At 57.8% G+C, this 22,345-nt stretch overlaps 6 protein-coding genes across 6 annotated transcripts; 5 read left to right on the top strand and 1 right to left on the bottom strand.

The window, feature by feature from the left end:
- Window positions 1-496: 496 nt before the first annotated feature.
- SCHCODRAFT_02500577 (uncharacterized protein) lies at window positions 497-3,189 on the bottom strand (the record flags this gene model as incomplete). Its single annotated transcript, XM_003037938.2, has 4 exons — window positions 497-1,000; window positions 1,055-1,210; window positions 1,262-2,536; window positions 2,587-3,189. The coding sequence occupies 4 exons, from the start codon at window positions 3,187-3,189 to the stop codon at window positions 497-499; spliced, it is 2,538 nt and encodes an 845-aa protein (XP_003037984.1).
- Window positions 3,190-5,468: 2,279 nt separating this feature from the next.
- SCHCODRAFT_02499005 (uncharacterized protein) lies at window positions 5,469-10,098 on the top strand (the record flags this gene model as incomplete). Its single annotated transcript, XM_003036560.2, has 9 exons — window positions 5,469-5,689; window positions 5,741-5,843; window positions 5,893-6,481; window positions 6,531-6,604; window positions 6,656-8,751; window positions 8,960-8,994; window positions 9,053-9,195; window positions 9,245-9,646; window positions 9,700-10,098. The coding sequence occupies 9 exons, from the start codon at window positions 5,469-5,471 to the stop codon at window positions 10,096-10,098; spliced, it is 4,062 nt and encodes a 1,353-aa protein (XP_003036606.1).
- A 370-nt stretch (window positions 10,099-10,468) lies between these two features.
- Window positions 10,469-13,722, top strand: SCHCODRAFT_02666726 (uncharacterized protein; the record flags this gene model as incomplete). Its single annotated transcript, XM_050346572.1, has 7 exons — window positions 10,469-10,478; window positions 10,528-10,850; window positions 10,915-11,057; window positions 11,165-11,292; window positions 11,340-11,635; window positions 11,689-11,778; window positions 11,827-13,722. 7 exons carry the CDS (start codon window positions 10,469-10,471, stop codon window positions 13,720-13,722), a joined length of 2,886 nt encoding a protein of 961 aa, XP_050200521.1.
- A 1,085-nt stretch (window positions 13,723-14,807) lies between these two features.
- SCHCODRAFT_02257898 (winged helix DNA-binding domain-containing protein) lies at window positions 14,808-16,104 on the top strand. The gene is made up of 5 exons (XM_003036562.3): window positions 14,808-14,925; window positions 15,113-15,169; window positions 15,230-15,272; window positions 15,330-15,634; window positions 15,690-16,104. Exons 2-5 carry the CDS (start codon window positions 15,113-15,115, stop codon window positions 15,891-15,893), a joined length of 609 nt encoding a protein of 202 aa, XP_003036608.1. The 5' UTR covers window positions 14,808-14,925; the 3' UTR covers window positions 15,894-16,104.
- Window positions 16,105-16,796: 692 nt separating this feature from the next.
- On the top strand, window positions 16,797-18,207 carry SCHCODRAFT_02622351 (uncharacterized protein). The gene is made up of 5 exons (XM_003036563.2): window positions 16,797-17,052; window positions 17,106-17,341; window positions 17,396-17,594; window positions 17,645-17,743; window positions 17,794-18,207. Exons 1-5 carry the CDS (start codon window positions 17,047-17,049, stop codon window positions 17,878-17,880), a joined length of 627 nt encoding a protein of 208 aa, XP_003036609.2. The 5' UTR covers window positions 16,797-17,046; the 3' UTR covers window positions 17,881-18,207.
- Window positions 18,208-18,588: 381 nt separating this feature from the next.
- On the top strand, window positions 18,589-21,680 carry SCHCODRAFT_02499519 (uncharacterized protein; the record flags this gene model as incomplete). Its single annotated transcript, XM_003036564.2, has 7 exons — window positions 18,589-18,709; window positions 18,760-19,005; window positions 19,057-19,208; window positions 19,257-19,698; window positions 19,749-19,877; window positions 19,928-20,161; window positions 20,209-21,680. 7 exons carry the CDS (start codon window positions 18,589-18,591, stop codon window positions 21,678-21,680), a joined length of 2,796 nt encoding a protein of 931 aa, XP_003036610.2.
- Window positions 21,681-22,345: the final 665 nt, after the last annotated feature.

Raw genomic sequence — 22,345 nt, forward strand, 5'->3', positions numbered from 1 at the left:
CATCAGTATTGTCTATCGTATGAGTACACCGGTTGGACGGTAGTAATAAACAAAGATGTGGCGGCATGCAACAGAGACGAAGAAGATCGTGATAGGTTATGTAGTACGCAGCGAAAGGGAGAAAACGTGAGGCCGAGAAGGGGTGCGCGACGAGATATGCGTGCGGTCAGTAGGCGAATGGTAAGCTACGACGTTGCGTGAAGGATATATGTGAGAGATATAAGTCATATGGGCTGTGAATAGACAGACGAAGGAGAGGGAACGGAGAATGAAATGGAGAAAACGTTTGGTGTTCGCAAGTTCACAACAAAGTAGACGAAGGAATGAGTTAGCGGTCCATGCGACGCAGTCGATATCATAACAGTAACAGTACTTGAAGCCAAGAAGAGAATGTGAAGAGTCAAGGTTGCGCGTGCGGGACAATGGTCATTGGGTTTGTGTATTCTTGCGGTGATCCGTGCAGTATGCGAGAGATGATAATATGGGTATGGCCATATCAGGCGGCCCTGGTGGCCTCTATGGTGTGCTGCGGCGACAGCGGCCGGCCCATGTCCGAAGCCTGCTCGTTGTATGAGCCCAGCTGAGGGGTGGCGAGCGAGAAGTTCGCGAAGCTCGCAGGGTTGTTGCTGTTGCTGAACCCGCCGTACATCGAGCCGCCGAGGGAGAAGTTGCTAGCCGGCAGCGACCCGCCATAGTTGGGCGACGAGAACCGCGGAGGTGGCGAGCCCATGTAGTTGTTGCCGAACACGGGCGGCGGTGACACGGTCGCATCCCGGCGGCGCTCATCCCCGCGCGGCGCGAACGCTTCGAGAGGGAAGACGAGGGGAGTCTGCTGCTGTTGCTGGAGGGAAGAGCCATTGCTCCCGGCACTTGTCGGAGTGCGAACACCCAGCGGATTCTTGCTGTATGACAGACGTATGCCGGGCGCTTTCACGAGTCCGTCGAGCGTGTGCCCGTACAGATCGTTCAGGGCCTTCGTGGCGAAGCTAACGTCCTCAAACTGCAAACGATGAAATCAATACACGATCGATCGCTTAGCACATGCGGTACATACCTCGACGAAGCACATGGGCCCGTTGCTCTTCTGCCGGAAGCACAACCTGCGGTACCCTGGCTGTGCGGCGAAGAGCGCCTTGAGGGAGTCCTCCAGATGCTCCGGCGGGTGCCCCGTCACAGAGGACGGGAGGTTACCGACGTAGAGCGTGTTGATCTGATGTATTAGTCAGTCCCCGTCAATGCAAAAAAACAATGTATCACGTACGGGAGGATTGGCATCCACGGAGTGGCGTGTGCTGGTGCTTGCCGAGCTCGACCCCGGCGAGGGGAGCTGAGGGGACGTAGCGCCGGTGTCATGACCAACAGCACCATATACATTGGGCGCCGAGACGGGCGCCGCGTTGGCATTCGCAACATTGAGCGCCAGCGACCTCATCCCCCTCACCATCGATTCGTCGTCGCTCAAGCCCGTCGCACTCTTCGTGCTCTGTGCGTCCACGGACCCGCTCACGCTGGAAGCGCTGCTCTGCGACGGCCGGCGCATGTCCGGCTTGCGATCGTCCGGCGGCGAGAAGTCCCGCTGCGAGGTCGAGGACGTCTCAGGTGACGTCGACCGCCGGGAAGAGCTCGGTGGGCGAGGTGGGAACTTCGCTTGCGGCGCGGAGTGAACCTTTGCCCAGAGCGGATCGTTGTGGAAGTAGCCATTGGTTTCGGAGGTGGGCGACAGGGCGGTCATGGCCCGAAACGCATCCTGGACTCCGTTCACGCGACGTATGTCATCTTGGGCCTGATCGCGCATACCACGCATGTTGAGAGGCATGGGACCACGCTCGTCGTCGCTGACAGCGTCCTTGTGCATCTCGCGCCAGGTAGGGCGTTGCGAACCAAGACCCATCGCGCCGATGGCACCGAGCTCGCGCTCCCTCGCCGAAAGGACCTCCGTACCGCCTCCGCTTGGCAGAGCGGCCGAAAACATGGCATCCTGGCCCGCGTTGTAGCTGGGCATCATTGGCAGGTTGTTGACGTTCTGGAGACCGCCGCTGAGAAGATTAGCCGCCGCAGAATTCATGGCGGGGTTCGAACTGGGAGGCTGACTATAGCCAGTCGTTCCGATGCCGACACCGCGCTTCGTGTGCAGATTCTTCTTCGCCATCTCAGCTTTGAGCACAGAGCCTTTCTCCATGTCAACACGACGACCTTGCAACGCATCTCTGGCAGAGATGGCTTCCTCGCGGGTCCTAAACTTCGCGAAGCCGATTATCTGCTTGCGCTGAGGCGTGTTGTTGTTCGAGGGCTGAGGTGCCGGCAGCTGGGCGTCTTCCGGAGCAGGAGGCCACGATGACATGGTGCCGTCCCTACCACCGTCGACGACAACACCGCCCTGGTTCACGGTAACGAGATTGTACGGGTCGTTGTGGGGAGCGTAGCGGGTGGACGCATTGGCGCCGGCGCCATACGAGGTCGACTCCTTGTTCGGTATCTTCAAGGTCGCAGCCTCGAAGCCCGACGAGAACGTGAACATGTTCTGAAATTCACGCTCCTGAGGAGATGATGAGAATGATGAGACAGCCGAGTAAGCGCCACACATACCTGCATGTCATCCGGGAATCCGACAACAAAGATAGTCGATATCTCTTCGTGCTGCACAGGGCCTTGCTGCTGGCCAGTAGGAGGAGGGTGTTGCGCCGCGGACCCATGAGGCGGAGCGTTGTTGAGGAACGATACACCAGCCGGCAGCATGCCAGCAGCAGTCGGGCCTGAAGCGACGTGTGGCCCATACGGGGTCTGCGAAGATATCTGAATCTGTGAGCCCGGCAGGACGTGGCCTTGAGTCGCGGGCGGCGGAGGCGCCTGCCTCGCGCCCATATTCGCGTATCCGTCCAGCGATGCCCGCGGATCCATGAATTGCATGTGCGACATAGTCGGAGACGTCAGATGGGACTGACCACCGTTCGTGTACGCCAATCGCGGATTCGTTCCTGTCGATATCGAAAGGCGAGTGGTGTTGGGGTATGAGTTGAAGGATGAGCGGGCATTGAAGGCGGAACTCTGCTGATGATGGGGGTGATACGCATTGAGATTGTGTTGTACATGGTCGATGTCGAGGTCCTGAGCGTGCGAGGAGTTATGCAAAGAGCCGGCTACTGCGTTGGAAAACATAGGATCTTGCAGGTGATTATTGTAGGAATCCATATTGGCTTCGGGCTGATGCTGGAGAGAAATATGGTAGGGGACGGACGAAGGCGGAACCGATGACGAGTCAGCAGGGGACCCGTACGGCAGCGGCTCCGCGTCGGCCTGCGCGTCAAGAGAGTCTAGCAAGGACTTGTTGATGAAGTCCTCGTCAGGCTGGGAGACCGCGTGGATCGATGTGGAAGCCAGCGTGGGCGAATTTGTTGGGTATGCGTTGGGCAGAGCTTGGAGGCGTCGAACGCGTTGGGGAAGTATGAAGCGTGCTGTGGACGTGCACAGTGGTCGTTGCAGACACAGGGGACGCGCCGGGAGCTGTCGAGGGCGAAATGCTCGAGGGGGACGTCGATTATGCTGGTGACGGCAATCGCGGTGAATACAGTGCAACGTCGATGACGACGAGCAGAACGCGTCAAGATGGTCGAGGACGCGTGATCTGATGCCGACAGAGGTGTGCTAGTTGCTGAGTACGATGGCGGAGGGAGTTTGAAGACAGAACAAGACAGAACGTGGTCTGACGTTCGGATGGGGCGGCGGCAGACGGCGGGGAAAGGGCAACCAACGATCGTTGATTCCTGATGTGACTGCTGTGACTGACATGGTCCGTGCGTCATTTCTTCACGTGACATGCCGAACTGCCGAAAGTCGCGGAGGCCACGGAAAATTGGGCAGTTGGGGAGTGTGGGAGGGAGGGTGCAATGCCTGTAGGCAGGGCCAATAGCTGGGGCAACAAGACACGAAATGACGGGCGGGGCCTCAACGGTGTACACCCAGTGCGACCGACGTGACGGGCTTGTGTGTCGTTGATTGGCAAAGACGCCATGATCGGCACTGCGGCAAGGTCGGAGTGCCGGATACGAAGGCGGGACAAAGGAGACGATGAGAGCAGCACCCCGTGGCCTTCTGGGCTGGGATTTCTATCAGCGAGGATACCTGAAGAGACGAGACAACCACGCACCTAGCGCTCGCCACGAAGATAGGCGCCGAAAGACGCCAGAAAAGAAGGACTCACAAAATGGACATCGACCAATCAGGTGGCTAGAATAGCAATGATGTGTTCCTCACAAGCTGCCCGCCGTGCGGGATAGCATGAACGATGGTGAAAAGCGATACTCATTGTCAATGAAGCTGTCGAAGATGACGGAGAAAAAGAGACGCATGCGACAAGTGACGAAAGATCAATCGGGACGGCGGGACGGGCCACGGCGAACGGCAACACGCGATCCACACGCGAAGAGCCTCTTGTGATCGTGGAAGTCGAGACTGTCCTCTGTCTTACCTGTCTTCATCTACAGCCTCTGTGCAAATGACACGCATGAGCTCACCAGGCTTGCTCGCTCGATGGGTAACCTTGACTGTCGAGTAATGAGCCCGTGGTGAGATGGGGGTACGTGCTCGAAGGCAAAGATTGTGCCAATCCTAGTCTGACGGCGCATCATGCGACAACATGCAGAATTCGGGCGCGTCCAACTATCGGTATTCGCGCGTTTGCGCAACAACTCTCCAACTCTCTTTGCCGCGCTTCAAACCGCATCTCGCGCGCCTGCATTGTATGTACTTACAGCGGACGTACTTTCGAGTGGATTATCTTTGCCGGCGTCCAATGCGCAGCGCACGGTGTATGTTCACAGCTTGCCCACTAACACTGCCTTTCAAAGCCGCCACGGGAGGCTCATTCATCACACAATCCGTGCCATTCATCGTCCCAATCTCAAGCATTTACACCGCCACAACTTACACCCTCACCCTCAACCACCGCGTGTCTACATCGTTTTGGCAGCTTCATGTGTCAATTCATCGTTGACTCACTGTACTTTGTGATCTTACCATGCGTATCTGGGTTAGTTGATCAGGTTCGCACCTGCAGAGGCCGCGCATCGGGCGGATGTTGGGCAATGGTCATCAAGCTTGTCTGAGCCATATTCTGGAGGTTGTCGTACTCCCACATTGCAGCTACTCTCGAAAAATAACTCTTACATACGTTCAAGAATAGGACGGCCAATATCAATGCATCATGCTATCCTACCGTCTTGCCACTCAAGCGCTGGCGAAACTTTCGGGTTTCGTGCGGAATATGAGGTGTCACTTCTACGATATATATGCTGTCTTGTCTATTCATGCTATCTCGCTATATGACTGCGCATATGACGGTGTTCCCTGCACAGAAAAGCATGCACAGGGAGTGTCGCGAAGTTCAACATGAGATCACGCGTATATCAGCTACACGCACGTGACAGACCCGATATGGACGAGCGTCAACAATAGAGCTCTTCGCAGAGTCCATGGCCAACGATCCCTACCTGGAGGCAAGCGGCGCATGGCAAACACTCTCCGACGATGCCAAGGCTCTTCTATCACGTCTCTGGATTCCCAACGCGACGAGCGACGCGGACAAGGCCTCGAATGAGAAAGTTCTCGCGAGCTTCATGGACACGGTCAAGCAGCAACGTCTGCAGAAGGCGCAGGAGTTGCGGGAGGTCTACGCGGCGCAAGCTGCTCTTGAGTGCGTGGCTACTTGTCACATTTATGACCATTCACTGAACATGTTGGGCAGTCAGAAAAGGCAGCAACTGGAGAGGGAGATCGGACCTATGTCCCGCCTCGCGATCGGCCCTCCCGAGACGCCACAGGCGCGTATAGAGGAGGTCACAGACGCGGTACGCAACCGGGTACTAGGATGTTCTCCGTCCTCTGACCCGTCAATAGCCGCAGCATGCGCGTCGTACTTCTCATATGCCCAACACGTACACCTCGAGTAACGGACAGACGTCTTCGACCATCGCAGGCTCTTCCAATGGGAACATACATCCGGCGCAGAGGAACGCCAGCTACGTCCAATATCCGAGTCAAGCTAGCGGAACGGGAAGCATGATGTACAACGCAGGCTTCTCTCATCAAGGTCCTGGTGGCGAACATGTCGCGGTGGGCTACAGTAACGCGTCTACCTCCGGGCAGAGCTATGGCCAGCCTTCTCCGAACTTCGCATACCCACCAAATGCGTACCAGCACGCACAATTGCTAGCTGCCGCTCAACAGGCCTCTCCCCGAACGCAGTATGTACTCCCACAGGCGCAGGTACACGCGCAGTGGCAGCATCAGCAGCACCGGCTGTCGACGACCTCGAGAACACCACCAATCCCAAATCAGGCCACAGCACAGTATCCCGCGAATCAATTTCCGAACAATGTCCGTCCGTCGAATGCCACACCCGCCGAACAGGTATCGCGAGTTGCAACACCTGCTAGCACCGGGTCAGCGCCTCAGCTACCTCCGCGTGCAGCCAATGCACCTCAAGGTACGTGCGGCAGTGACCGCTGCTGAGGTTGCTGCTGATGCTTCATAAGTGCCATCGAAGAGTGTAACACCTACCACAACGTCGCAGCCCGCTGCTTCACAGAAATCTTCGCAGCCCACCCAAGTCAGTTTTCATGTTCTTGGTCGTGCTGACTAAATTCTCATCGCTACTCAGATACCTTCCGCGCCTGCCGCGCCGCGTGAACAAGTCTTTGTAAACAGACCCTCAGGATTTCTCGTGGCCAAACCGGACTACGACAATTGGGTTCGCACGGCTGCATCAGGCTCGAGCATCTCAATGACGAAGGCGCTTACGGCGACGAAGCTTCCCGACGGGCGTATCCTGTACCGGTGGAAGGAGGCCAACGGCCACGAGCGTGAACTACCGTTCGAGCCGGGGCTGGCTATCAAGACCATCGATTCCGCTGGTATACCAACCTGGTACTGGCAACCGCCGCGGCTTGGTGGGCAGCAGACGACGCCAACGGCCAATGGTACATCCGGGACATCCGGGGCTGGGGCAGGGAGCACACAAAATGGTACAGCAGCAGCTCAAGTCCCAGTAACTGTCAACATCCCTACCGCTGATCAGAGCAACGCGCGAGCGGCTGCAGCCTCAACCTCGGCAAGTGCGACAGCGCCTCCGCCGGCACCATCACGACGACAGTCAAATGCCAAAAGCCCTGCTGACACGGCCACTCGTAAAGCTGAAGCGCCGTCGACGCCCGTTCGCGCAGGCAGTAGTACGTCGTCCGATGCGACACTGTCACCCAGGACTGCTCGCAAGAAGACGCTCGTGCGCGATGTAATCAGGATGCTGGGTGGCAAACGACCTTCGGAGGGTGGCGGCGAACCTAGCGCCAAGAGGAGGCATGTCGAAGAGACTGGGAGCGACGCAGCAGTGCAATTCGATGCGCAAGCAGCGACTCCCAGCACTTCGGCGACTCCTGGTCCGGTCTCCGCCAGCGAATCTGCTCCTGCTCCTCCTGCTGACTCCGCTTCTGTTGCGTCGAACCCTGCTCCCGATTTACGGCCCGCCCAAACGACTGCCCCTACTCACACTGCGGCGCCTGCATATGGCCCTACTCCTTCTATCGTAGCAGTCCGCAACGATGGGCAGTCAACGCGTCCGATTCACTTCATTCATGTAGACCCCGCTTCTAAGCGTACGCAGCCGCTGACAGGCGTTACGCCATACGATCCATCGCAAACGCCTGCAGCTTCGCAACCGGGCCCGTCATCGAATAGTGCAGTGCCGCCTCGGCCACCTGTAGTGCCAGGGGGTCCGCAGGTCAACCCCTACCACAAGATGGCGGAGGCTTGGAATCAAGCGCAAAGTGCGCAGCGCTCGGCTCCATCCGCTACATGGCCGGCGCGTATCGCTCATGCACCTTCTCAACCTATCGTTTCATCATTTCAACCAACTCCTTCGACATCGCAGCAGAGCTCTGCACCTCTACCTCCTCAGGCGTCCGCGCTCCCTCAGATCGCTACGTCTAGCGAAGGAAAGCAGACCGCGCAGGCGGCGGACAAGTCGCACGTTCTCCCAGCTGCTAAATCTAGCACAGAGCGGCCAGGACCTTCGTCCACCTCGAATGGATCTATCGCGACTCCGACGCCGTCAAACAAAGTACCTGCTACCAGCTCGGTCTCTGTCAATACGCCTCAGCCCAAGCGAATCGACCTGGCGCAGAAGATGAGGGATAGCGTGTCGTCGAAGAAGTCCATTGCGAGTCCCTCTGCGTCATTCCAGTATACACCCGTAGGGCCCTCGGCGCCTGTCCGACGGCGGGACTCTCCTTCGCCTCGACCCGAGTCGCCAACAGCGCCGCCGCCACCAATGTCCTCCTCTGCCCACTCGTCGCCACGCATGTCGCCCAAGACCCCGCTATTCCTCACCTCGCGCGCTTCGACGGAGTCGGGCGGTGAAGGCGAACCTATAACCGTCGACTCGGACACGGATGAGGAACATACCGTCATAATCTCGCGGGCGAAGCGGAAGGTTCTCAAGTTCGATTCCGTGTATATCAAGCATCGTCCGGAGTGGGTGGGAAGCGACCTCAAGAGGCTTCGAAGGAGGTCGAAGGCCAAGGGAAAGCGGCGGCAGGAAACATCGGATGAGGAACAAGGACCGTCTGGCGGGGGCCCCTCGGGTCTAAAGCATGCCTCGACGGCTCCGTCGGACGCACAGGAGGAAGCGGAGGTGTCGCGCGAGGTCGACCTGGTCGGTGGAAGCTCGGACGATGGTTTCTCGGTGGATGAAGAAGGCGAGTAGGTTATGCTGATATGCGCCTACACCACCGTTATCCCCTACATCACTTCCTTTTCTTGCTTCTTGCGGCAACGCCATTCTGTTCCAGTGCGCGTCGTCCTTCTTGAACTTGACGTATTATGCGCACTCTTTCCTGGAGTACTATGTCTTGTATGCATGATCATGGTTTATTAACTGTTATGTGTGCTCAGACATCCTGAGGTCAAGCTTTATCATACCACCCGCCAATTATAATCGTCATGGTTCGTGCTCTTCATTGTCACGAGTGTGGGCTGCAACGTTGATACGATTCACTTGCAGATCCCGTCGAAGCAGGCGCCGTGTCCCTGTCTCTCACCCGCGGGCGCGAGACGCCTTGCAAGTGGGACAAGTGCGAGGTGCGGTTGTGCTCCGGGGAGATGCTTTTGAGGCATCTGGTGAACGTGCATCTTGCTGATGAAGGGGTGAGCGCCTTCTAAATTCGTCTGAGATAATTTAACGGGGATCCTGCAGACATCTTGCAAGTGCCTTTGGCAAGGGTGCACGGAAACGTACTCGTCCAAAAGAGCTTTGTCTGCTCATATTGAGAACCATGCTCGCACCCCGCTGGTCTGCGCTTACGAGGGCAAGTCACCTGGAGCTGAAGCGCTCGAGTGCCATATTTTGACTTGCAACTCTGCAGATTGCGACCGCAACTTCAAGAATGGGAAGCTACTTCTCCAGCATCACGAGCTAGTGCACGAGAGGGGACGGGGTGATCATAAGTTGAAGCGCAGTATGCAACTGTTCAAGCCCAATCCGGACGATTTGCCTTGCCCGCCGCTACCAGCAAAACCGTTATTCTGCCAGCACGATACGCCACCCGTTCAGCAGTATCCTATCACGCCGCAACGGCATCAGACCATTGGCCCGAAGGTACGCCAGATTATTGCACTCTATAGTAATGAATATATACCTATTACCCACAGATCCTCGCGAACATCTACCCGTACGCCAAGTACACCAGCCTTGCTGCTTTGCGACGGTCCTTGAAGCAGACGGATGAGTACGCCTTCATCAAGTACAAGGAGAAGCGCGAGCATGGAATCAAGCGTGGTACGCGCTTCGAGGACTTGCTCTCGGCGGAGACAACGGCGTTGTTCCACATCGACAAGGCGTTTCTTGTGTGGAAGGGCGACAGGGCGAGGGTACAGCTGCCCGAACCACCGGAACCACAGGATATGGAGGAAGATCGGGGGGAGGGCGGCTCTCGAGATCCCGACCAGTCGGAGGAGAAGGTACACATCGCGGATGGCCCCATCCAAGCATCGACAGCCGCTCCTGCTTCCTCGTCGGAGTATATAGACCTGACGGGTGATGACATGTAGTTTCTTGCATATGGCCCGTCGTGTTCTTGGTTTGAGCAGGGTTCTGATTGATCTTGGGTTATATATCTTGTTTTCTTGCTCTGAAGTCTACCTTGGTAGTGACAGCGACTTGACAGCTAGCTCCTCGTGTGCTGGCAGACGCGGGCTCCGCGCCTATTGAACCCGAAGAGATCATGCTTTTTTGTTTGCATCAGGCTGTTGCCAAGTCGTAGCGTGGAGGAATGATTGATTTCTGCCGGACTTCGAGGTTGATCTCCGCGCTCAAGTGTCCGAAACCCGGCGGACGTTGAAGACGGACCAGACGCTCCTTGTTCTTGTTTATTACACCTGCTGCCTTGTCTTCGCCGACAGTCTTTCGTTCTTTACCATCATGGCTGAAGGTGAGCGATTCGGTCAGTCCGTGTGCGCACGCCTCACCACCACCCCCAGGTCCCTCGTACATATCTTCCCATTCCGCGGACGTTATCCTCTCCGACATACGACCGATCAAGCTCAAGCCCGATGCTCTCGCGGCGCTGAACGGCTTCCTGGACGAGTTCCTATTCCGAATCTTAGGCGCAGCGCGCTCGCTGGCCACCAGTCGATTGCGCGCGGGCCTGCTCGGCGTACTGCCCACCGCACTCGGAAAGGAAGCGCTTCTAGAGGCGGAGGTCGAGCTGCGTGCGTACTGGGACCGAACAGATCCGGTGCGTGGCGCGGGCGCAGGCTCGGAGGACGACTCGGCGACTTTCCACATTTCTTGGGCATTCGAGGTGCGTGGCGCGCGCACGTCGTGTTCCCCCGTCGCCCCCGATCACTCAGCTGACGTGTGAGCAGCTGCTACGCCTGAAATGCGCGGCCTATTCGACGCTAAACGAATCTGATGAGGACACGGTTGCGGAAGCGCGTCTGATGGAGAAGGCGGGGGAGGCCAGCGCGCTCGTGGCACCGGCTGCGCTGTACTTGACGGCTATCCTGGAGTGCGTTCCCGCTCCGTTTATATGTGGCCATTGACTGACGATCTGCAGATCCACATGCGAGTGAGCAGCGTCTATCAAGTATCACGAACCGCTCCTCACGTCACCAGACACATACTCTCAGATGTCAGTCGCGTCGCGTCGCGCGACAGCAGTCGCGCCATGGCCACAATGCAAGACCTCTACACTGCGCTTTGCGAGGAGGAGGGGATATACTCGTTCTTCAAGACGTTGGAAGGTGCGTTTTAAACTGCGTGCGATCTCGCATCACTCATGCAACCGCAGTTTACGGACGCATTGAGCAACTGTGCAAAGCTCCAGCCCCTCGCCGCAGCAAGTCTCTCCATCGCGACACCAGCATGTCGCTGTCACGGACATCATCACCATATCATGAGAGTGGTGATGCTTCAAACTTGTCGCGCGACAGTCATCCACGATCCGACTCGAGAGCATCCGCCGATAAAGGACGAGGAATGCGCATGTTCGGTCGTTCATCCTCGGACGGGGACGGTGGTCGACACCGGAGGAGCAACTCTGGACGTAGTAACGCTACCCATCAGACGGACACAATGTCTGTAGAGGTGCGTGTCAATACCGCCGCACCAACACCTATCACTGATCCCCCCCCTACCAGTCCGAGCTGCAGGAGGAGTTCGACGAGCTCATGCGCAACGAGAACACGATGAAGGTGTCGCTCACGCCCGACAGGCTGAGGACGATGGATGTGAGTGGCCAACGATCGGATTATGTCAGCACGCTAGAACTCCATAAGGTTTACAAGGCCGAGAAGGATCAGCGCAACCGGCGCCCGGCTCCCCTCTCTATCCAAAAATCTGACAACGAACCCTCATCTGCTCCGCGCGTCGAGCAGCGCCGGCCGTCGAACAGACACGTCGAGTCCATCGCAGAGGGCGAAGAGGACGCGGCTTTCCCCTCGCAACCGGCTCAAAGTTTGACACCCTCGCGCCCGCGCGGTGCCAGCGTCGCCACGACCCCTGAGCGTCCCATCGCGCCTGCTCAACCACGGACACGCACCCTGTCCGCTGCCCCCTCTCACAACCCATCGTCCCCCACCGACATGCCACGCACACCACACCACGCCATGCCTGGCTCCCGGGGAGCGCAGGGCTTCAACGTGGACCCTTATCCGCAGAAGACGCGCAGGGTCCAGCGCAATCGCGAGTCGATGGACCTGGACGACATCATGAACGGCTCTGATGACGAAGAGGAAGCCCAGGTCGTCACGGCCACGCAGATAAAGGCACCTCAGACGCCCGTGCGGCGCTCACCACCTACCACAGCTGGGACGCGCGAACTGATCGACTTCCTCAACGATGGTCCCCCCGACGCGCGTCGCCCTCCCCCTTCACATGTTCCCCCGCGCACACCCATCCGTGCGACTTCATCACACTCGTCGACGCCGTCCAACAAACCCGCTGTGTCGAAGGCGACGCAAGACATGATCGACTTCCTTGCCCAGGGCCCTCCACCAACTGTCGAATTCAGTCCCAACGTCACCGTCTCCCCGTCCAACGACTCGACATCCAGCCGCAAGGGATCGGGCAGACTGGTCCGCATGATGTCCAAGCTGTCCATGAACGACCGACGAGAGCGGGCAGGGTCGGAGGCGACGACGGATACGCCAAATCGCTTGGCGCACAAGACCTCGATGACGAACCTCCCGCCCGCTGTCAAGCCCGTTCCGCCTCGCTACCCGCTGCGCCCCATCTCGCCTCCACCTGATGGTGGCGAGAGTAGCTCGGCCCCATCACCGCAACAGCAGACCCCTCGTGCTCGTTTGCCTTCCTCTGCCAGCAACGGGCGCAAGGAGCCGCCTGTGTGGGAAAGAGATGGTTCGAGGTCGCTCACGTCGTCTCCTGCGCCCTCCCGTCCGCAGACGCTCAGGTCTGCAGATAGCTACGAGCATAACACCCCTCATCATACGCCGTCCAAGTCATCGCTCACCAATGGGACATCGTCCATTCGGGAGGATGCGAATGAGTCCAGGAAGCCGACCATCGACACGGCAATCTCCCCAACCATTCGTACGCAGCGTAGGACCGCGTCTGGCGCGACCTCTCCAACGCGGAAACCAGTTCCCCCTCTATACCCCACCCCGACCAAGCCCGCATCGTCCGTCACCGACGATGATCTGCGCGAGATGCGTCGGCTGTTTGCGAAGGCAACCAGCCCAGAAGAGTGCCGCCTCATCTTCGACCTTTTCCTCGCCAAGTCCGGTGTCACCGTCGACCAGGCCGAATACGACAACCCGTACCCGTCGCCTTCGAGCGACTATCAGAACGGCACGCCTGGCGCTATGCAGGCGCAAGGGAGTGGCCCATCGGATGCGGCGCTCGAGAAGGCGATGGTGGAGATGCTACTCGGCGGTGGTCCTATGCCGGACGTCACTGGCGCTCGCAAGCTGCGCGCGAAGCGGAACTTGAGAGGGGATGGCACCGTGGCGAACTCGTCGACGAGCACTGTCTCGCGCACGACGTCTGCGTCTGCGACGATGACCTCGACGTCGATCGCCGCTCCGGCGCCCGCGCCTACGACGGCATTGCCGAGGCCACCGTCGGCGGGAGCAGCTATTGTCTCTCCCGCTCCACGAGTCGTTATGCAGAAGATGAATAGGCCCGCTGATCCTGTTGCTGTTCAATCTATGTAAGTGACCTCGTATGCGCTGCTAATCTTGTGCTCACAGTCATCCCAGGGCCCTGCTTTAGACGCGCCCTCGGCCGCCCAAGCTTTACTTTCTTATTTCTCCTTATTCGCCCCATGGACATACCGCTCGTGCAGGTGCACACGCTATTACCCTTCTGAAGTCGAGATTTCGGAGTAGGATCATCCATCACGCCTTGGATCTCACTGCTATTACCCTTCGCTGTTCATGGTCCGGAAACTGGCCCCTTCGTCTTCGTGGCCGTGTACATAATCATGGTCGACCTTCGCTGTATATACTCTCCCTTGCTTTCCTGGATCCGCACTCATATGTCTTGCCGGGTTATGCACACCATACGCGTCCTTACTGACCTCTATATCCCTGTTACTATCTTTTAGCTGCATATATTGGCTTTCTCTCCTTGATATCGTGAATAAGACATAGGTTCAACATGTGTATCACTGGATGGGTAACCTTGAGCGTGTCTCAACGATAAGGGCATCGTCAAATTGGTGTCGAAGAGTTCAGCCGAATCAGCGCGAACTCTTGCCTTGCACGTGATGGCGCTGGTCCGGCAAATGTCGATCTCCCTTTGTCCGCTCCCTTCATCGTCCACTGCGCTGGGTGGAGGACGTACTCTTGCACAGCACCGTCCTTCAGCATCAGAATACCTCTCCCTTCTCTTACATGCCTTACTTGCGATGACTACGAGCTCTGGAAACTCTCGGCGGCTAACCCCACGGCCTGGCTCAATTCTGCTTGCATCGACTGGCTGTACAACGCACTCAGACGAGCTCGGCACTCTTCTCTTTCTCCTTACACAGGAAATTCGAAGCTCCGGCTCTCTACTCGCTCTGTCGCAGGCCACGCGAGCCGCCTGCCAATCTCAGTAATTTCCTTTCTGTCTCCTAACCCCATCCGCGGCGCCTCGTTGCAAAACCTCTGTCTGAAGCAATCCGGCATGTCCTTTTGATGGCTTTCGGCAGAAAATTACCACCTTTGGCAGGTGTTAGCCGTGACTGGACCCACTAAGGTCACCTCAGGATGTAGTAGATAAAAGCTGGGCGCCCGGGCGGCCCTACATTCCCTCAGAGCGCTCCCTAGCATCCTCTACAGCCCCCTCCAATTTCCCTGCGATTTCTCCCGGCTCTCTGAGCACTTTCCCCGCCTTTTCCTCTTCGAACCTCAGACCACGCGTCATTTGTCACGGTGGGCGCCTATCCACTGAGATTATGGCCGCGTGGATGCTGATATGATTATCTTTCCTGCCCGCCGTTCAATACCCGTCTTCCCCTGATGCTGTTGCCGTGCCGCCTTTCTTTTTTCTGCGCATGTTACTCCATGCTTTCCCGCCGCCTCCCGCAACGTTGCCCTGCCATCATGCTGCTTCACGTAGATGTCAAACGGTTTTCACGGATACCCTCAAGCCGACAGGCGCAATGTTCATAATTCTGTGCGTCTTAAATACTAAGGGAGTTGACCGCCACACTCATTGACTTATTCACGGCCACAGACATACGATAGTCCCTCTCGTGGAAATGCACTTACGCCTCAAGGTCAGTAAAGACTACTCATCAATGACTCTGGTAACTCATGCCGAGGCCTATGTACAGCGGCGCGCTTTGCAGCAAGCACCTCTTATATTGCCTACACTTGTCGCGACCCCGTGACCGACCGAGCGCTTGACGCTCTCAACGAACAGTACCTTCGCCGCAGGCTTCGTTCCCTGGGTGTGGACGGAGCCATCAGCCTTTGGACGCTCCCCGATTTTCCTCCGGACGTCAAGCCACCGATTGAATATCCGATTCTCGTTATGGTTGCGCTGTATGCGGCGCCCACCAAGAAGCTGCAGTTGCAGGAGATCTACGACGCCATCATGGAGCGGTACCCGTTCTTCCGGTCCGCTCCATCGTGGCAGGTATGTCGTGCTACTGTCCTTTAATCTTCTGTGAGTATTCTAACGACATTGTCAGGAGTCTATTCGTCACCTTCTATCCCTCAAGATACAGTTTCGCCACATTGACCGCCCCATCGGCGTGCAAGGCCGTGGTGGCTACTGGTATCTAGACCTCACGCACGGTGAGGGGGACAAGCGCGAGCGGAAGCGGAAGCCCGGAAAGACGTCTTCCCTCGATTCGGTGTGCGATGATGCATGCAGCGACCATGCATGGGTCTGAGAGTCTCTTCCGCCTTGCTGTATTTGTACCCCTTCGCATACCCCTCGCATCGCTGCACTTGTTTGCGTTGTATCCCTGTCGCATTTATACGCGTGTTATCCCGCTGTAGCCATTATTTCTGTCTACTACTTGTATCGTTCTTTGCTTAACTTCCCTGTACCACAAATGCACGAATATTTTGTCAACTAGCCGTGTGATTTGGTCGAGTCTGGAGCAGCTCTCTTCTCATGGAGGTCCCTCCTTCGATGAGGTGTCGATACTCGAGGTACGTTTACGCTCGCGAAGCATACGCGAAAGAAGAGGCAATTGCGCACACCGTACCCACGCCGGAGATTGTAGGCCAGCCCAAGGCCATGCAGTCGAGGCATGTTGCTCGACGCCGAGGCGTTCGCTGCGCGGGTGCATGCCGTTAAGGTCCCTGGTTACTGGAGTGACTTCGCACAAGGTGGCATGTCTTTTGAGGCGCACTCGTTCGACTTCGCCGACGATTGTGCTTTCTTTGGAAGGTGTAAGATGTCCAGGCAGCGTCCTGCGTGAGCCCGGGAGTGTGCCTCCACGCCGCCACGCTCTCCGTACCTGCTCCGTCCCGTGAATGGGGTCGTCTGCGGTGGCGAAGCCCGCTGGACTGGGGACACCGCTGACAATGAAGAGTATTCGGAATGTGACAGGGTGCAGACCGTTCTATGAGTTCTCGCGGCACGGGTGTTCCAGGCAAGGCTCGTCCGTCCTGATCCTGGTCCTCGTTGCCTGCGGCGTTTGAATGGCATTACCTTGCCATCGCCCGACGGTGGGAGGTTCGAAGTCGCGAATGTTGAAGACAGCGGGAGGACAAATTGCGTGACAGACCTCGGACCGGTGACGCAGAATGTGTCACTGGGGGCACTGAGTGAGCAGGCGGGTGCTGAGCAGCGCGCTCGTCGCCGACCCGGGCGCCGCCGCCGTCCACAGCGACAAGGGGCGCGCTTGGGAGGGGGCGGGCGAGGGGGGCAGTAAAGTGCGGCCAGTTCTAGGCCCGCCGCAGAGGAGAGCCTGGGGCACGACTTGACCCGATTTCCGAATGGAGCGTGTGACATTGGCATGACGTTCCGTGAGCCCTCATATAAGCGACCGCGCCGCCACCGCACTCTATTGTAGTATCTCGCTCTCGCCCACCATGAAGGTACGCGCCCCTAATCGATGTGCTCGCCGGGTCGCTGACGACGCCCCCCTCAGCTCCTCACCCAAGAACAGTACGACGCATACGATGCCGCCACCCGCCGGGGCGCCCTCGAGGGCACGGCCTTCGGCGCCGCTATCTCTTATGGCGCGCACAAGCTTGCCTCAAGGCGGTACCCCGCCTACGCCAGGCTCACACCATCGTTGAAGTTGTTGGGCGGCTTGCTTTTCACCGTTCCCGTCTTGGCCATTCAGGCTGAGCGCCGCGGATTGGAGTACGATCAGAGCCAATGGTGAGTCCCCCTTGTTCTTGAGACCTGGTTACGGTAGATTGACATCCCTTTCAGGGTGGGCGAGAACCTGTTGTTGTCCGACAGCAAGGAGTTGGAGGAGCGCCAGCGCTGGGACTCCCTAACTACTGGCCAGAAAATTAAGGAGTGGGGCATGAACCACCAGTACAGCATCATTCTCGGCGGCTGGGCGGCTGGTATCGCTACCTCTAGCGCCATCATCTTCCGCAACAAGTACCAGACATACCCGCAGAAGGTGCGTCCAGCGAGTCCTTGCTCGCGGTCAATGCTGACGTCGTTTGTCAGGTGGTGCAGGTCCGTATGTGGGCGCAGGGAATCACCGTTGCTCTCATGATCGCTGCTGGTGTTCTCACCGCAAACCAACGGCAGGAGAAGATGGACCACGTACGTAACCCTCTACACATACTATGCCGCCGGCTGACCGTCACTCACAGCGCACGGAGGACCACTCCTGGATGGATGTCATCGAGGCGCGCGAAAAGGAGAGGCAGCTGGAGAAGGCTGGCTACGTGCGTCAATAAGCGCCCGGCTTCTCCTGGCGCGCCTGTTACCCACGTTCGACTGTCGCTGAGGAGAACGAGGCGTGCAGTCATCGCTCTTGCTTAGAACCCCATTGCTATCATTCGGACGCACCTTTACCTGTAGCATACAATAATATTCATGCATGAAGTACTGCGAGAAGGGTATCAGTTCAAAACAAGTGTACGGAGGTTGAAGCTAAAGTCCCCCGCGCCTAGCTGTACCGTTAAGGTGGTCGGCGATCGTCGTGTTGCGACGCAAACCAGTGTTGCATAATTCTCAGTACTGAAAGAGCTTGAGACTGCACAAAAAGACCTACATTGCGCGGGTTCCGATGGCGTTGTCGAGCAGAATCCATGAAAGCGGGAGCTTGGCCTCTCATCTCGAACATGACACGTGACAGAACAATGCATGCCGAATGGGCCGAGTCGCGTGGCCAGTGGTCCAAGCGACGAATTTGTGAGCGATAGCAGCCGTCAACAACATCGGTCGTGCTCTGCTCCTGCGCTCATCTCCCCGCCCGTATACGACGCGAAGATGTCGCTTTTTGGCTCAACTTCGACATGGGGCCAGAATAACAACAATAACCAGCAGCAACAGCAGGGCACGGGCTTTGGCGCGGGCGGCTTTGGCAGCACAACAAACACTGGCGGTGCGTCCGGATCAGGTGCCATACAAGGCTTGGTTTCTCATTACTTCATTCTCCCTCGATGTCAGGCTTCGGCGCCTTTGGACAACCTCAGCAGCCCCAGCAGCCCGCTGCGAACCCCATGTTTGGAAGCTTTGGTGGCGCGCCAGCTGCGAATACGGCGAATACAGGGGGAGGCTTCGGTGCGTGTTCACAACTTTAAGAATTCAACACGCGGCTCACGACGCGACAGGTGGCTTTGGTGCGACTCAGAACCAGGGCACGTCTGCCTTTGGCGCGAAGCCGGCAGGGTTTGGCGCGTTTGGCGGAGGGGGAACCAGCGCGTTCGGGGGCGGGGGCGCGGGCACGAGTGCGTTCGGTGGAGGGGGCAACACCGGCACCAGTGCGTTCGGAGCCACCAACACGGGCAGTGCGTTTGGCTCTACGTCAGGAGGTGGCCTCTTTGGAGCGAAGCCTGCAGGAACTGGGTTCGGGGCATGTGCGTCTTTCTTCATCTCCTTTTTGGACGCGTTCTGACGCGTCTTTATAGTCGGCGGGGCTAGTACGACCCCAGCGACGGGTCCCGTTGCCAATGGCTCGAGCGATCCCCCATATTCTGCGTATCAGGAGAAAGATGGGTCAGCTACGTTGACCTACCAAGCGATCAGCGCCATGCCTGCGTACCGCGGAACCTCCTTCGAAGTATGCTCCACAATTTATTCTCTCGATCATCCCTCATAACGCATCCAGGAAATCCGAGTGCAAGACTACGCTCAGAACCGCAAGGCGCCCACTGCTGGGGCAACAGGCTTCGGGCAATCTGCATTTGGCGCAGCCGCTCAACCAGCCGCAGGAGGCATCTTTGGCGCCGCTGCTCAGCCACAACAACAGCCATCCGCTTTTGGCAGCACGACTGGCGGCTTCGGCAGCACCGGTAGCGCTTTTGGAGGTGGAGGTGCCTTCGGCGCTCAAAACAACCAGCAGCAGCAGCCGGCCACAACTGGATTCGGCGGCTTTGGTCAGACACAACCCCAGCAGCCTGCTAGCACGGGCTTTGGCGCGTTCGGTCAACCCCAGCCGGCTGCTCCAGCCACTGGCGGTGGTCTGTTCGGCGGTGGCAGCGCTTTCGGCAGCACCGCGAACAACCAAGCAAAGCCTGCAGGTTTCGGTGGCTTCGGTTCGACCGCTACCAGTACGTGATATTGTCAGTGACCTACAGTATGAGTGCTTACGCATGTACAGACACTGGCTCGGCATTTGGCAGTGGAACCAGCGCCTTTGGCCAGCCAGCACAACCAGCAACTGGCGGTGGCATATTCGGCAGCAACAACAACGCGCAACAGCAGCCTAGCACAGGCTTTGGCGGCTTCGGTACGTGAATATGCCGGACTTTGCTCGTCGAAGACTCAACATAGATGCAGGCGCCAACAACCAGCAAAATCAGGCCAAGCCTCTTTTCGGAGGCACGTCGACTGGTACGACCGGCTTTGGGGCAACCAGCGGTGGTGGCCTCTTTGGCCAAACCCAGAACCAGCAGAACGCGACGCCGGCCACTGGTGGGGGACTGTTTGGTGGCGGAGGCAACACTGGAGGTGGTCTGTTTGGGAACAATAACAACAACCAGCAGCAGAGCCAGCCAGCTACTGGTGGTGGTCGTAAGTATGTTTCCTCGTATCCATGATCCTCGCCTGACGGTTTTCAGTCTTTGGTAACACGAACACCAACACTTCGACCACAGGTGGCGGTCTGTTCGGCGGCGGTGGCGGCGGATTGTTTGGAGCAAATAACAACAACCAACAAAACCAGAACCAACAGCAGGGTTCAGCCTTCGGTGGTGCTGGCGGCCTGTTTGGTGCTAAGCCTGCTCAGCCCAATCAGCCCTCTGGTGGATTGTTCGGCGGGAACACTGGCGGTGGTGGATTGTTTGGCAACAACAACAATAACCAGCAATCGAACACTGGCGGCGGACTCTTTGGCGGCTTGGGTCAGTCGACCAACAACCAACAGAACCAGGGCAGCTCTCTCTTCGGTCAGAAACCGGCGCAGCCCGCCATGGGCCAGTCCACCTCTGGCGGTGGGCTTTTCGGCGGCGGGAGCAGCCTCTTCGGGAACTCGACGAATACCATGACTCAGTCGCAAGCACAACCACAGCAGACGCTGACCGCTTCTATCAACGAGCCTATAGGCGCCAATCTGCCCATCTTCTCCATGCTTCCGCCAGGCCCGCGCGCCGTCGACATTGACCCTCCGAAAAAGAAGCCCAGCTTCTTCGTCGATGTACCGACGCGTACGCCTGTACCAAGATTGCAGCTCAGCTACCAGCCAGCGCAGTCCAAGTTGCGTGGCTTCAGCTCCATCAGCGGATCGCAGTTCGGCATGTCGCTGGCGAACGGCAGACCGGGCGCGCTGTCGCTCAGCCAGTCCCCTACGAAGAGCGTGGGTCCGGACATGTTCCTCAACGGTGCAAGCCCACAGTTCGGCAGCGGCTCGCGACGAAGCGTGAAGAAGCTCGTGCTGGACAAGAAGATTGAGCCGCAAGACTTGTTCCACAAGACGGGCTCGCCGAGTCCATCGCCAGCGCCGAAGATCACCTTCGACCCTGCGCTCAGCCGTGCAGCGCGCGAACGCGAGTACGCGGAGGAGACGGCAGGACGTCCTTTGGAGCTCCCTGCGCCCGTGAAGCAGCGTACCACGCCGCGCTTCACCGCCGCGGCTGCGGACGACGGCGTCGCTGAAGGCGAGTACTGGACCAAGCCGGACATCTCGGTGCTCAAGCACAAGAGCCACGCCGAGCTGTCTGCCTTCCCGAACCTCGTTGTCGGCCGCGCGGGCTACGGCGAGATCCACTTCCTCGATCCGGTCGACCTGACCGGCCTCACGCGGCTGACGGACCTCCTCGGCGAGGTCGTGCGGTTCGACGAAAAGGAGTGCTGCGTGTACCCGGACGTGGACGATGATGACAAGCCGCCTCTGGGCCAAGGGCTCAACGTGCGCGCGGAGATCTCGCTGCTGCACTGCTGGGCGCTCGACAAGGCGACGCGCGAGCCCATCAAGGACCCGAAGCACCCGCAGGTGGTCAAGCATGTGAAGAAGCTCGCGGCGATGAAGGATACGCACTTTGTGGGCTTCGACCACGCGGAGGGCAAGTGGACGTTCACTGTCGATCACTTCTGAGTAGGTGTAGGCGTGAATATGGATGCTCCTTTGAACCTCTTCCCGCTGCGTTGCCATGTTTGTTTGTGCGCCACGAATCTATGTATTGACTACCTACAGTATACGTACTTATGCATATGCCCTCGCGTTCGTTTCGGAGTCGGTGTTTGTTGCAACCTCACAGTCATGTCATGTATATACCTCGTACGCTGTCAATGCAATGCAGGATGTAAATGAAGGAAATGGTCTGGTCGAGAAGCCGGAAAGCCTCTTATCATGCAAGACCAGCAGGTCTACCGAAAACTGGAGCTGAGACCACACCCACGCTACTCTCAACGAAATGGCAAACATTCGAACGTGCTTTGAGAGTTGTCTTCGAGGCTGCACAACATCACACAGTTCAAGTTGTTTTCACCGAATCCATTGCTTTCTGCCTGCCAAGGTATGAAAGCTATAAGTAAAAAAGAATGTGCGCCTAGCGCCAGAGATATCCCAAAACCCATTCATACATAGTATCAGCGGGTAAAAATATATGGGCGATATAGTGTCCGGAAAATACCTGGTTACCAAAATGGAAAGCTCGAGGCTGAGTTCGCTCAAAAATTGGAAGCTGAGCGTCGACCGCGCGAATTTGCGAAGGTCTGGAAGGGACTTAGTCGTTTAACGTGCCATCCGTGACTCATTCC

This window comes from Schizophyllum commune (genome assembly GCF_000143185.2).
Source record: "Schizophyllum commune H4-8 unplaced genomic scaffold SCHCOscaffold_5, whole genome shotgun sequence".
Lineage (NCBI taxonomy): Eukaryota > Fungi > Basidiomycota > Agaricomycetes > Agaricales > Schizophyllaceae > Schizophyllum > Schizophyllum commune.

What these genes read in the sequence shown, in the direction of transcription:
- SCHCODRAFT_02257898 (XM_003036562.3), top strand. Translation starts at nt 15,113, where the DNA reads ATGTCAAACGGTTTTCACGGATACCCTCAAGCCGACAGGCGCAATGTT. An exon ending in GGCGCAATGTTCATAATTCT is followed by an intron (nt 15,170 to 15,229) that starts GTGCGTCTTAAA and finishes TCACGGCCACAG; the next exon opens with ACATACGATAGTCCCTCTCG. An exon ending in GGTCCGCTCCATCGTGGCAG is followed by an intron (nt 15,635 to 15,689) that starts GTATGTCGTGCT and finishes CGACATTGTCAG; the next exon opens with GAGTCTATTCGTCACCTTCT.
- SCHCODRAFT_02622351 (XM_003036563.2), top strand. An exon ending in GAGTACGATCAGAGCCAATG is followed by an intron (nt 17,342 to 17,395) that starts GTGAGTCCCCCT and finishes CATCCCTTTCAG; the next exon opens with GGTGGGCGAGAACCTGTTGT. An exon ending in GGCAGGAGAAGATGGACCAC is followed by an intron (nt 17,744 to 17,793) that starts GTACGTAACCCT and finishes CGTCACTCACAG; the next exon opens with CGCACGGAGGACCACTCCTG.